Below are 12,941 nucleotides of genomic sequence, written 5' to 3'. Positions count from 1 at the left end.
AAAATCAGTGTTCTTTTAGCAGGACATCTTGCATACTAAATTGCACATTCTTCCATCCCTTAAACGTGGTATTTCTTTGGTTTAGCACCAGTAAAATTGTTCCGATGCCTAGTCCCCAAAATACCAACACAAAATGTTATGAAATATCCCCCCCATCTCTTGCCCCAAGCCCCTGAGGTCACCGTGACCCAGTCTTCATCACCTTGATGTAGGAGCCATGTTCATCATCAAAACTTGTCTTGCTGAATTTCTCAGGGTCCACATTCAGCTTCTCAGCCTCCAGTCCCAGAAACCACAGCTCTGCGTACCCCAAGATTTCACTTTGCTCGTAAAGAGACAGCTGTTTCTTATAACATGTTAGGGCCTCTGTGGAAAACACGAAATTGTCAGTTAAGCTGGGGCAATGTGCAGATCTGCCCAGGGTGCTGATGGTGTGGCCTCCCTGCCCGTCCATGAACCTTGTCCTTAACTGGGGTCCCCGAGGGACCACACATCAGGAATCTCGCCAGGTAGAAATGTAGTGAGGATATATGCCAAGGTTTTGCACTTACTTCAATAAGTCAAAAGGAAAACACGAACATAGGGAAAGGAGAATTTAATGCCCAAAGGGCTATGAGTTGAATAAGAAAATGTAGGAGTCTTTTGTTAGGGTGGCATTTGCCAACTTCATGTGTGATCATGGTACATCGGGTCTACCTTGAGAGGTTTGAAAACTGTAAAGTCCAGGGCCAGGAGGTGACACCCATATGACTCTCAAGGCCCAGCTGGTGTTCACACTCAGACGTGAGCCAAGGAGTACCTCAGCCCCAGGGGACCTGCGAGGCCCCTCCATGCTGCGTGGGACAGGCCAGGGTCTGGTGTCAGGGCAGGGTTGGGAGTGGGGCTGAAGTTCAGACTTCGGTAGATAAACTGGAGACTTCCCAGAGGATTGGGGAAGGAGCTTCATCTATGTGACAGCTGCTGAAGAGCTAGAGAGGGAGCTTGAGGAGGAAGAAAGAGTTGTGGGCCACCAGGTATCCATTTCCCACTGTGGGCGGGCGGTTGTGTAAAGCTAACTAAGGCATGTTCCTTGTTCAGGGGACAAAACCAAGGCCAAGAACACCAAGGCAGCAAATATCACCTCTGCAAAGGCAGAACCAGCTCAGAGTTGAAGCCATCTCCTTGTGGATCAACCTGAGATCATTTAAGAAGGATGGGCGACTTCAATTACTGCACTGTGGCAGAAGAGCTGCGAGGCTGGACGGGGCTGGGACATGCTGGTGTTCGGGTGACTTCCATTTTCTGCCTTGGGTCTTAAGAAGTCTCGAGTCTCTAGACCTCATGAAGAGCCAGGCTCGTGGCTGGAACACCTGTGTCCTTCCTGTGTGTGAGCTCTCAGGTCTCACGGGGAAGGGCCCAGCTGACCTCCCACACTGCACTTGGGCGCAGCCAGAGCACGTGTCTCTGGTGAGCTCCTCTTGCACCTCTGCACCCATTCAGAGCCCGGCTCAGCCTCTGTCACCTCTGCCCACCGAGGGGGAGGGAGATTTCCCAAACACGCCAGTCTGTACTCAGTACTTTCCTGCTCATGCCTCCTTCTTCCTCTCACTGTGCCCTGTCCCTGAGACAACAGAATGGCAGGAGCCTTTGGCCTGGGTTCCCAGGCAGTGAGACAGTGCCTGCTGTCTGCATTAACACATCTGTCCCTCAGCCCTTGTGAGCCTGGGGGAAGTGGAGTGATGGGAAGCTAGGGCTCACTCCCACTTCACCTGTGTTTCTACAGCCACAGTAGGGTGCAGGCTCGAGCTCCTTTGTCTGGGCTTGTGTCCTAAGCCACACTCCAACCCCTTACAGCCCAGCTCAGCTCGGCTCCCGACACCCTGACATCAGCAACCCTGCCCCCGCCACTGCCCCAAAGTCACACCTGCTGCTGTCAAAGGCACCTTGTGCTTCCTTGGAGACTTATCCTGGGGCTTGGGATCTTGGGTTTTAATGCTAGAGTGGAAAAGTCTTCCTGAAGTTTTGTTCTCAGAGGCCAGCACCCGATTATTAGTTTGATTTTCCTGTCCAGGGAAAGAGGTTTGCAGTGAAGGACTAGTTAGGCTTCTCCTGGGGTCATAAACCACTTGTCTGAGCCAGAACACCAGTATCTAGCCAGGATCTTTTCCTGCATCCCAGGGAGAAAACAGTGGTTATGAGACAGTTGGTTTTCTCAGTCTTTCTCTCAAAGGAATTATCTGTCTGACTCTCATCATGCCCTGGGAGAGCCATGTGCATTACCAGGTATCAGTGGCAACCCCAGGGGAAGATCAACTCATATGGTCTGAGGTCCCAGGAGAGCAATCGGGGTTAATCCTTTGATCTTAGCCAGTGCACATCACACTGAGAGAAGAGCCTAGGAGCTCTGCCTTCCCATCTGTCATGCTACTGACACAGCCAGCCTGGGGCTCCCCAAAGTCAGATGAGAACCACACCTCCAACCAAATCATTGCCTCCTTCTTGTCGATTTGGTTCTCTACTCTCATTCTGTCACAGCTGCTTGTCAGCAGGGCCTTCAAACAAACTCAGCCAGTGGCTTTCTTTAAGGCCTTATGCAAGCAAGGCATAGCACCGGGTGTCAGAGAAGATACAAAGATGCCCACAGTCTGCATGAGTTACACAGCATGTGGGAAAGAGACAAGATATATGTAGAAGCGCACTGCAAAGCCGCAAATGCCAGTACAGACCATGGTACAGTCCTGGCTGGGCTGCCTCAGTGTCCTGAATCAACACAAAATCTTTACCTTTTGACTTTGAGGAAGAGCAGAAGTCGCATGGCCCTAGACCCAGTGAATGAGGGGGTGAGAAAGCAGAGAGCCTGTGGCAACATTAATTTTAATAGACATGACATATGTCTTTTCTTTCTAGGAAAACATAGTGCTATACCAAAAGGGCCCCATCTCTTTCAAAGTTATTGACTTTGGAGCAAGCTGTTATGAACACCAGAAAGGTAGGCTCCATGCCAGCCCCTGTCTGAGCTCCATGGTGATTTCTCTCCCTTTTTGCACGAGGCCACAGGGCTTCTAGCCTGGGCCCAGCCGTCAGTGCTGCCAGCATGATTTTTAACAACGTGCTTCACCCTTCTGAGCCTTAGTTCCTTCATCTATAAAATGAGCAGGTTGGGTTCACGTATTATAAGGGCGCTTTACTGTTCTCATATTCTGTGAACATGAAGCCACTACTCGAACAGCAAAGTTTGAAAACAATCTGCTCAGTCTTTGTAACTTTGCTCAGTAGTGAAATGGAAAGTCCAAGTTGAGAAAACCTGTGCAGGCGAGAGTGAGTCACAGACGCTGCAGTCTAAGTGCAGCTCTCACCCAGACAGCGCGTGGCGCTGTGTCAGTGCCTTAAAACAGTCTTCACTGTGCTTGTTGTTTTGCTATTTATTTGCATAAAGTATCGTAACCATGGCTCCAAAGAAAGTTAGCGATACCAGCAGTAAAGCTCTCTTAGCTTAGGAAGCTGTGAGAACCACCATAGAGCCAAAGAAAGAAATCATTGCGAAATTTGTTAAAGTCCTGGAAAGTGAATTTATAAGTGTAATTTTGGGGCCTTAGAACCAATTACTTGATTTTCCATTATTTCTTATGGGAAAAATATGTTCCGTTCTCAAACTTTTCAGTGTTTGAACACAAAGTCGGAATGAATTCCAACCGAGTTATCTGTACTTTAAGGAGGATTCATGGCAATGTGACTTTTCCTGTAGTACATTTTAAAAATGTGAACATTATTTTTCGATCACTCATTAATCAAATATTTATGGCAATTGCCGTAAAATAAAAACACTATTGTTTGTCCTCATCCCCTTATTCACTGGATCTGGCACTGTGTGACTTCTGGCTCTTCCTCAAAGTCAAAATGACCATGAAAGGTAAACATTTTGAATGGATTCAGGACATTGAGTCAGCCAGGATAGCACAACTAATGACTGGAAAGACAACCCCCAAAGAGCAATGGGATACATTTGTTTGAAGCAAGGGGGAGTATTTTGAAGGTGATGAATGGCATTGTGCCTTTCCCTGTAATGAATTTTTAAAAATGTAAATATTCATCATATTCTTCATGTCTTTGTTTCCTCACCTTTAAAATGGAGACAATAACAGAACCTTTTCCATAGGGTAATTGTAAGGATTGAAAGCAACCCTTGCAATAAATAATGGCTGCCACTTGTTATGTTGGTACCCGTAAATTCCTGTTCTAAAATACTCTGTGCATGTTGCAAAGTACCTCTGGTACTTTTGGGACAAGCAGGATGTATAAAAGTCTTCATCACAAATGTTTTCTTTGTTTTGAGTTACAAAATAATTACGTCCTTATTGTAACCAATTAAAACAACAGAGAAGTGATTACAGTACCCCCTCCCCGGGTAATCAGGAATCAGCTATCTGGAAATAACCAAAATGTCACATTCCTCAGGCTTCAGGCTCCTCCTCCATAAAATCTAGGCTCCCTATATTGCCTTCTATATATCCTCATCTGCTGAGATTTTGTGGAGGGTTTGTTTCTATACCTCCTGTTATCCAATAAATGCATATAGTGTATTGAATACACATGAAATTTAAATTACATATCTTGCATGTCTTCTAGCCAAATCTGCCGTGCCTTCTCATTTGCTAACTTGTGGTACTTTCAGAAGCTGTCTACCCAAAGCTAATCTGACAGTTTTGAAAGCTGAGTTTATATTAGTTTCATGGTTTTTTTTTAAACTTGGTTGATTTAAGTTGATCTCCCAGTAACAATGCCTGCCAGGAGCTCCCTGTGAATAGTGCGGGATAGTGTGTCTGCATTGTAATCAGGCTCTGTGAGGGTTGGATGATCCTGGGGAGTGACGGGGCTCAGTGCCGGTGGATGGCATTTGGCTCTCTGCAAAGCTGGAGGCTGACGAGATGGAGGCAGAGGAGTAAATTGTGAGCCATGCTCAGCTGCACGGTGATCTGGAGGGGAGCCCTTCCCGAACCGGGTCTTGCTCTTTGCCCGTCAGTGTACACCTACATCCAGAGCCAGTTCTACCTCTCCCCCGAGGTGATCCTGGGCCACCCCTACAACATGGCCATCGACATGTGGAGCCTGGGCTGCATCATGGCTGAGCTATAAACGGGATGCCTGCTGTTCGCTGGGGAGAAGGAGGTGGAGCAGCTGGCCTGCATCATGGAGGTGAGGGGGCTGCTGCCGGGTCAGGCACCAGGCCGGGGGGCCTGGGGCAGCCTCAGCAAGGACAGCAGCCTGCATACTGCCTTTCTCCTGGGGTTCTTGTTCCCTACAAGTAACTCTAAAATTATATACCATTTATACATGGTTGAGAACTAACATTTTTACCATAAATTTAAATAGTTCCAAAGGATGGCATTTCCCCTTGTTGTTAATAGTGACATTTAAAACAAAATTCTGGGCCAGGGATTTAGCTCAGTGGTTCCAGTGCCTGCTTCACAAGCGCAAGGACCCAAGTTCAATCCCCAATACCAAAAAAACAAAACAAAACAAAACAAAATTGTTATACCAGTCCTGTGTATTACTGAGAATTAAGAAGGAATGACCTGACACCTATGAAAATCCATCTAAAAACTTTGTGAATAAGTTGTACCTTGTACTTTGCTCTTTTTTCTCCTTGAATGAACTTTTTTCTATTCTACTTCCTCCACAGAATTATACTCTAACTTAATAATTTTATTTTGAAATCCTTTGTCAATTACTATAACTTTAAATTTTTCCTATTACCATAAGCCTCATGGGTATGAATTTTTTTCCTGATGAGATCATTAAAACAGAGCTAGGTAGTGCACAAGTATGGATAATTATTATTCAGAAAATGTGAAATTTTATTGAGCACACATCTCTTTCAAAATGAAGAGTGGGGTTTCCTCTTTTCTTGGTCGACTTCTGTATTGTAGGTGAGTATTCTTGCTGGTGAATGAGCTCAGAATCAGTGCCATCCACATGCTGACCGACACACAGACCTGAATCCAGGAGGGTGGGAAGCCTGTCCTTGCTCTGTTGCCTTGTGCTGTAGCCCCTTTTGTGTTCGAAGTAATAATCAAATGGTGATAGGCCACCAGAAATTATTTTCACCAACCTTATTATCTGACAACTTGATCACAATGTTGTTGAAAGCAAATAACAGGAAATTATCTGGCAGAAAAAATCCATAGTGCTAACTCACTGTCTTTACCTGGTTTTGACCTTCTGGGAAGACCATCTTACAAGGAAAAGGCTGTCAAGACTCACCATATAGTTATTAACGGTTACTCTCTTAATTAAGGGTCTTGTTATGGAGCTAAATTAGAGAAAAAGGGGAAAAATCTTCTAAAAAAATTGGAAATTTCACATTTTAGGGTTTTCTAAGTAAACAAAGATATTTTGATTACAAGTAAAGATCTTTATCTATCTATTCTATATATGTGTGTATGTTAAATTTTTATTTTCCAGATTATCTCAAAGATAAAGGTAGAATAATACAAGAATTATTAAATATAGATATACAATTCACTCATAGACTCTGATAGAGTATTAAAATCATTTAGTGAAAAAGGGCTGGAAATGTTGCTATGGTGAAATGAAGGCCAGCCTGGAGCTATGAACCTGAGCTGGAGCTCTGGCCCTGTCTTTCTGCACAGCACTTCCCTGCTCTAGATTGGGAAATGAGGGGTCAGGACAGATGGTTTCTCAGGCTGACAGGGTGGCTTTATGAAGTGTCTCTGACCCACTCCTGCTGCTCACGCCCCGGAGACTGGGGGCCCTAAGGCTGACCTGGTCTCCTCTTGACTTCAGGTGGCGCTGAGGAGCAGGAAGGCAGGGTTGGGTGGATTATGGCTGGGAACAAGGGCTGAAGGTGACCGCGGTAATTTCTCAGTCTCTCTGAACCCCTACAAAATGCAAGTTAGGAAAGTGATCAGGCGGGTCTACACTTTTCTTCCCAAGAATACATTTATCTTGTAAGGGTCTGATGCCCATTGCTGACTTTTGTCTCCTTACCCTCCTCACCTTTCTTAGTGCTCCGCGTTGTGATATGCCGTTTTAATCCATTGTGATCGGGCATCTGACAGCGAGGCCTGGCCGCTGTCCAGGGTGCTGATGACTGTGTAGAGTAACATGGGCACCGTTCAGTCTTAGGGCAAGAAACAGCCTTGGATCAGGAGTTGAAAGACATAGGCTTTGGGTCTGCTGTCCACTCACTGGATGTCACTACTTAATATCCCTGGGACCTTCACAGTAAAAGGCAGAGTTTAACCAAAATCTGCCTAGCTCTTAACAGCCTTTGACTTTATGACTCCACAAAGAGTGAACCAACCTCATTGTACTTGTTGAAGGTGCTGGGCCTGCCACCCACCCACTTTATCCAGACAGCTTCCAGGAGACAGACATTCTTTGGTAAGTCTTTGGGTCTAACTTCCTTTGTTCCAATGTGTTTAATGAGGTGTCTCTGGCCTGGTAGATGCCTCCCATACGCCTCCCATACCCTAAACTCGGTGATTTTGCTTTTTTCCCAGCCTCATACAAAGAGAAAGCTGTGATGAGCAGCTTGAATGGCGATGAAAAGTGGTACCAATTGGCATGATGAATTTGAGGTGGAGGAAGTCACAGTAAGAATGGGTTTATAACTGTACCCTCTCACAGAAGTTGTTGCCTCCCCAAATAGCTTGCCTCTTCTCACTATGCACCATAGTTGTATTTTAGCATTAATGGAACATTATTCTCTATTGCTAACTGTCTCCTAATCTCCAGGCTCTTGCTGTCCCAGGCTCCTTGCAGTTGTGGTATAAAATGGGTAAAGAAAGACTGTCCAGATATCTTTGCTGTGGTGTGTTGTTGCTGGTCAATTATGAACGGGTCATCTGTCTGTCTGCTGGGGTTCCACCTCACCCACAGCTCCATGATGTCCCTCTCATCACAGTTCCCAAACTCTGGACTCTGTGATCCCGTCTTTCTTTGTGAATTATCTGTACAAGGTGGACAGGTGGAACAGCAAGGTACCATGTAAGGTAGGGCTTCCAAGGACCCTATACACCAATAAGTAAGTCCCAGACCTGAAATCCTTTCAAAGAATCACAAGAAGCTAAGGGGTTCCTAAGCAGAAAAATCCATAGTGGCCTGAAGGTTATCCAAGTGTACACAAACCAGATGCAAAGAGAGGGGAATCCACAGATAGGAACTCTCTGCCATCTGGAATGATGTTTCTGATCAGCCACTGAGGTCAGAGTTCCAATCTTCCTAGCCTTCCCACTCTTATTTTCAACTGAGAATGGCCTTCGAATGGGCAGGTCAATCGCATAGCTTCCCACAACTGGCCCCATCAGTAGGAAGAGTTAAAACATTTACACAAGGGAGCCACTAGGACAAAGAGTTTTGGTCATGCTGCTCAGTGTGTACTGGTTCAGCCACATGGAGTTATACCATCATCTTCTCTATCGTTTGGTAAACAGTTAGAACCTTGAGCCCTACCAGAGTTGTAAGGCCTTGGCACTGGTAGAGTAGTGTCCTGGCTCTCTTAGAATAGTGTCCACATATGCACCTTTCTTCAGAGCAGTCAGGCACAGGCAGAGACTGGCTGCCTCCCTGGTGTAACATACATGGAGCGATGGAACTGGCCTTTTGATCTCAAACACTTTTCCCAACCAGCCGCTTATGTAATTAAGCATTTTGAGTTTTGAAGAGTTTAGAGGAAGTAAAATGTGGATATTGCTTCTCCCTTCTGGTAAAAAAGACTTGGGAGGAAAAGTCACATTCTAACTCTTTAACACTGATTTCATGAGAGCACTGAAGGTGGAACAGGGGGAAGGGAATAGAGTGCATTTGGCAGGAAGATACCAAAGACGTTCACATGCCCGCTTCATAGAGTGCTTGGTTTCTACCACTGGGTCTAAACTTCAGGATGATGATGTGGCTTGGACCACCACATCCAGCTTTTCCTGCCTAAGATAGGGCTTTGCTGGGAGCCACGTCATCTCCATTATTTCTCAAACTTCACCTGATTATGACAATCATTTGGGTGCTTGGAAGAAATGCAAATTCCCATGCTATTTTCTGTGGCCTACAATATCACTGGTTTGAAGTGAAGCCCAGGATTCCATGTTTTTAATAACAGTTCCTTATGATTCTTATGACAAGATGAGTTTGGAAAACATTGCACCTCTTCAGGTCTTGATTCTCCTTTTCCCAGAGTTTGGCTAACAGCTTCCCAGACCCCAGCCACTACTGATTAATATTCCTAAGCAGTACAGCAAAGCTGCCTCAAGGATGGTGAGATACAGTACTTAGGTGCTCCAAGGGGCAGGAGATGGAGGGAAAAAGGCGATATGGCGAGGGCCAGAGGGGTGAGATAAACAATTACATAAAGACCACTTCTGGAGTTATTTATAGGGCTGTGAGCTTGATTCTGACAAAGTGGGAGCATGGTGCCACTGTCTGAGGGGAAGTGGGGTGTGTAAGAGTTTACGGGCCTTGCACAACTCCTCTGGTCCTGTTTCTGTCCACATACAGGTGCAGGCACCCATAGGTATATGTACACACTCACTCATGTTCACATTCATGGATGTCTCCCAGGAATTTAGTAAGAGCAGATGTCCTGCAAATTACAGTGGTTACAGAAGTAATAGCAGAACTTCATTATGCACCTTCTAGAATGTGCCTTTTGTGAACTTCTCTGAGTTCGGTGAGAATTCAGTTCAACGTGTAAACTGTGTGCGTATGTATGCACATTCCCCATTAAATGAGGAGTTACACGGTGTCAGCATAAGCAGTCAGCTTTTCTGAACATGCGTGCAAGAATCTGAATGTGAAAATGAATGGTCTTAGCCTGAAAGCATCATGCAAAACACCCTTGGGAAACTTTTGGAGCTGTTTTTCTGGCTTCTTTTTAAGGATGACAAATTCCACATTGGGCCATTTGGCAAAGAGTTTAATCAGCAGAATTGCCTGAAGAAAGCCATTTGAACAGTAAAATTTGTGACACTAAAGAAGGAATGAGGTTAATTTGCTCGTATGGCTTGTGCATGAGCTCTGAAAGTACTCACCAAAGCCTCTTTGTAAAATACCCTCTGGATGTCCCAATATTCACTTCATTGGGCTAGTGAGAAAGGAACAAAAGCATAGATAACCCAGGAAGGGTTATCCAGAGCCGCTTTTATATTTAGATTTGTTTTATCATCATAATCACCATTTTTATCATTATAAGCTTATGTTGGTTCATAGTGAACCATTTAAACTGAGTGGAGAGCATATGGAAGAGGAGGAGAACCTGTTTGCAGTGTCCATAGAGCTTCCTGGGTAATCTGCCTGGGGCTCCTGTCTGTGGAGATGGGTGGGAGGGCGGACAGATGGAGCAGAGAGCAATGGAGCAGCAAAGATCACTTCAGCAGGCAGCATGGTTGAGTGGGCAGCTGTGATGTGACCAGTGAAGATTTACACCTGGAACTAAGTCAGAATGTTGTATTTCTAAGACCCCAAAGGTTTTCCTAAAAATATAACCAACAACAAGGGGGAAAAAAGATACCCAGACTCCAAGGATCTCACGATGGTGCTGAAAACCTGTGACTCCAGCTTCCTGGACTTTCTCAGAAGGTGTTTGGTGTGAGTTGTTGGGTACCACTGCCTCTGGGATTCCTGTGAAGTAGTACACTTTTGCACACATTTGCTAGTGTAATTGTAAGACTAGGGAAGGGTTATAAAAGTAACAATACAGACAGTCCTCATTTAACGACTGTTTGGACTTGCAACCTTCTTTTTCTTTTGTACAGTTCTGTACCTCTTATTGACAGAGCCTTGCTGTCTTTTATTTGCAGAGTACACCTTATTTATACAGTACTGTAATTTTTGCTGATTGCACTGTGCAGTACTGTAGTTTTAGGTCCGTCATACATTACAGCCCTGCACGTAAGAGTCACGCAAATAAAAGCAAAGCCTTGCAGTTGGAGTTTCCTTTGACCACTTCTTTGTTCTGAATATTGCACTGTACACACTACATACAGTTCCTCAGGTAGAGACTAAGCCATTTAATGATCTAGTCTCGGCAGAGCAGTCATTACACAAAGGCTGGCTGTAATATTGAAGGTGGAGCTTTAGAGCCTCCAGTTCTCTTCCGAATCAGACGGCACTCTCTTCTGTTGTGTAAGGACCAGGGCAGATGAGCTGGCTTGGCTCCAAGAGGTGGATTTGCCTTGGGTTACACAATGTGTGGGCAGAGTTGGTTGCTTTCTTGGCCTCCAGCTGCTGGGGAGCAGGCCTACCGGAAAGTCCTCGTGTCTTCTGCTTCCTGAACTGAAGTGACCACCTTCAGGGGACCTGTGGGCTCGAATATCCAGCAACACTGGCTCAGGACTCCTCCCCATGCCTCTAGGATTCTGTGTTCAAATGGTCTTGCATTAGGGAACTAGGGAAAGAATGAGCTCTAAAGCATTATTATGCACAGCATTTTGCAATCTACATGTAATTTTGAATCTGGTGCTACCAGAAATTTGGTGCTGTGCTTTAGTCAAGTCATACTAGAAAGAAATCGGCACACAAAGCACCCAGCAATGTCCAGTTTAGGTGTTTGGAAAACATTGGCTATTGTTTCACTATTTTTTTTGTTTTGTTTTGTTTCACTATTTTATTGTTAAAGAGGTTTTGCAAGTCTGTCTCCACTGAATACAAGCAAGTTAACCATGTGACATTTAGTAAACCACCATTTCTCTCTGGGTCTCAGTTCCTCTTCTATAAAATGGGATGTTCTTAGGGTACCTGTAAGATCCTGTAATTGTTTAGAATTTTTAGAAGATCATATCTTTGTATTCTCTCATTCTTCTAGTGAGAAAGAGTAATTTTGCAAAATACTCCTTTGTCATTTGTGTGTTCTGAAATTCGGGCACAAACTTAGAGGGTAAAAAGCATCAGCTAGTGCAGAAACCATTCCCATGGGAGGCCATTCTGCTTCTTTTCTTAATAGGGGAGATAGGGAAGGATCTGTTTTTAAACCCATATGCCACCCTAGTCTCGTGCTGAGCCTACAGAATGAATGTGTTTTCCCAGTGACAGAACCTGACAACCAAGGTGGGGAGGGGTGGAGTGGGGGGTGTCCGGAAACCCAACCACGCAGAACATAGCTCAACACCAAGAAAGACACGGTCTCTTCTAGGACAAAGGACTGGTGGCTTACAACTTGTAAGAGGCCCATGGGGCTTGTTACTTAATCTGTACATTGCAAATGGCAAATCATTTATATGAGAGACTAAAACATGAGCCAAAAGGGTGTAATCTTATGTAGAAGAACTCTGAAAGTCCAGGAGAGAAAAGGAGTTTAACAGCAGTGCATGTGACAAAGAACTGGGATCTTGATTTGTTTGTGGCCTCCGTGAGTCTAGAAAGCTCATATGTTCTCCCTGCAGCTGGGAGCTAGTCCCAGCATGATGGGCCACAGATTGAATTTCCTATCCTAGAAGATGGCCAGAGGGTAGAAGCCGTATCATATGATCAACAGTGGTGATATAAACATTTTCAGGTAGTTGAAAGACTGACATAAAAGAAGGATGAGTCATTTTATTTCATATGCCACTAATGAGTAGAATAAAGACCTGGTAAAATATTCTGTGGTCAATATTGGCTCAATAAAAATGAAAAAAAATGAAGAACTGCTAAAGAATCAGGGTTTTCAAGACTGAAATAGTTGGATGTGTTAGCCCTGTCACAATACTAATTGATGATGGCAGGGTGATTCTGTGTTGGGAGTTCTATCAAATGTATTTTGTTACTATGTTAGAAGTTTGCCTGACTTATATCCAATTCCCTTATAAAACTTAATACATTATACTGAAATTCTATAATTTTCTTTGTGATATATTTGGTAGCCCAGATCCCATAGTTTGGGAATTTATTTTTATCTTACCAAATTCTAAATCCCATTGTTTTTCTTAAAATAAAGTTTCTTTCTAGGGATTCTAACAAAACTTGAATAT

The 12,941-nt window shown here is 44.5% G+C and overlaps 1 protein-coding gene and 1 long non-coding RNA gene across 2 annotated transcripts in view; one reads left to right on the top strand and one right to left on the bottom strand.

Annotated features, from left to right (window-relative positions):
- Positions 1–12,941, top strand: part of Dyrk4 (dual specificity tyrosine phosphorylation regulated kinase 4) — a 39,657-nt gene that overhangs the window by 25,505 nt on the left and 1,211 nt on the right. The window contains 5 exon segments of the mRNA XM_087213590.1: positions 2,887–2,968; positions 5,000–5,172; positions 7,323–7,383; positions 10,452–10,581; positions 11,614–11,622. Of these exon segments, the coding sequence (XP_087069716.1) occupies positions 2,887–2,968; positions 5,000–5,172; positions 7,323–7,383; positions 10,452–10,581; positions 11,614–11,622 (455 nt within the window).
- LOC110346657 (uncharacterized) lies at positions 5,874–7,220 on the bottom strand. Its single transcript, XR_002390824.2, has 3 exons — positions 6,997–7,220; positions 6,763–6,878; positions 5,874–6,028 (listed from the first exon to the last, which is right to left on the bottom strand). It is a non-coding gene; the product is annotated as an uncharacterized LOC110346657 (long non-coding RNA).

The sequence above is a fragment of the Heterocephalus glaber genome, unplaced genomic scaffold, assembly GCF_053883595.1.
Source record: "Heterocephalus glaber isolate CG9 unplaced genomic scaffold, H.glaber_assembly_v1.0 deba00001444, whole genome shotgun sequence".
Lineage (NCBI taxonomy): Eukaryota > Metazoa > Chordata > Mammalia > Rodentia > Bathyergidae > Heterocephalus > Heterocephalus glaber.
The sequence above is the reverse complement of the archived record's forward strand: the minus strand, read 5'-3'. Positions and strand labels throughout refer to the sequence as shown.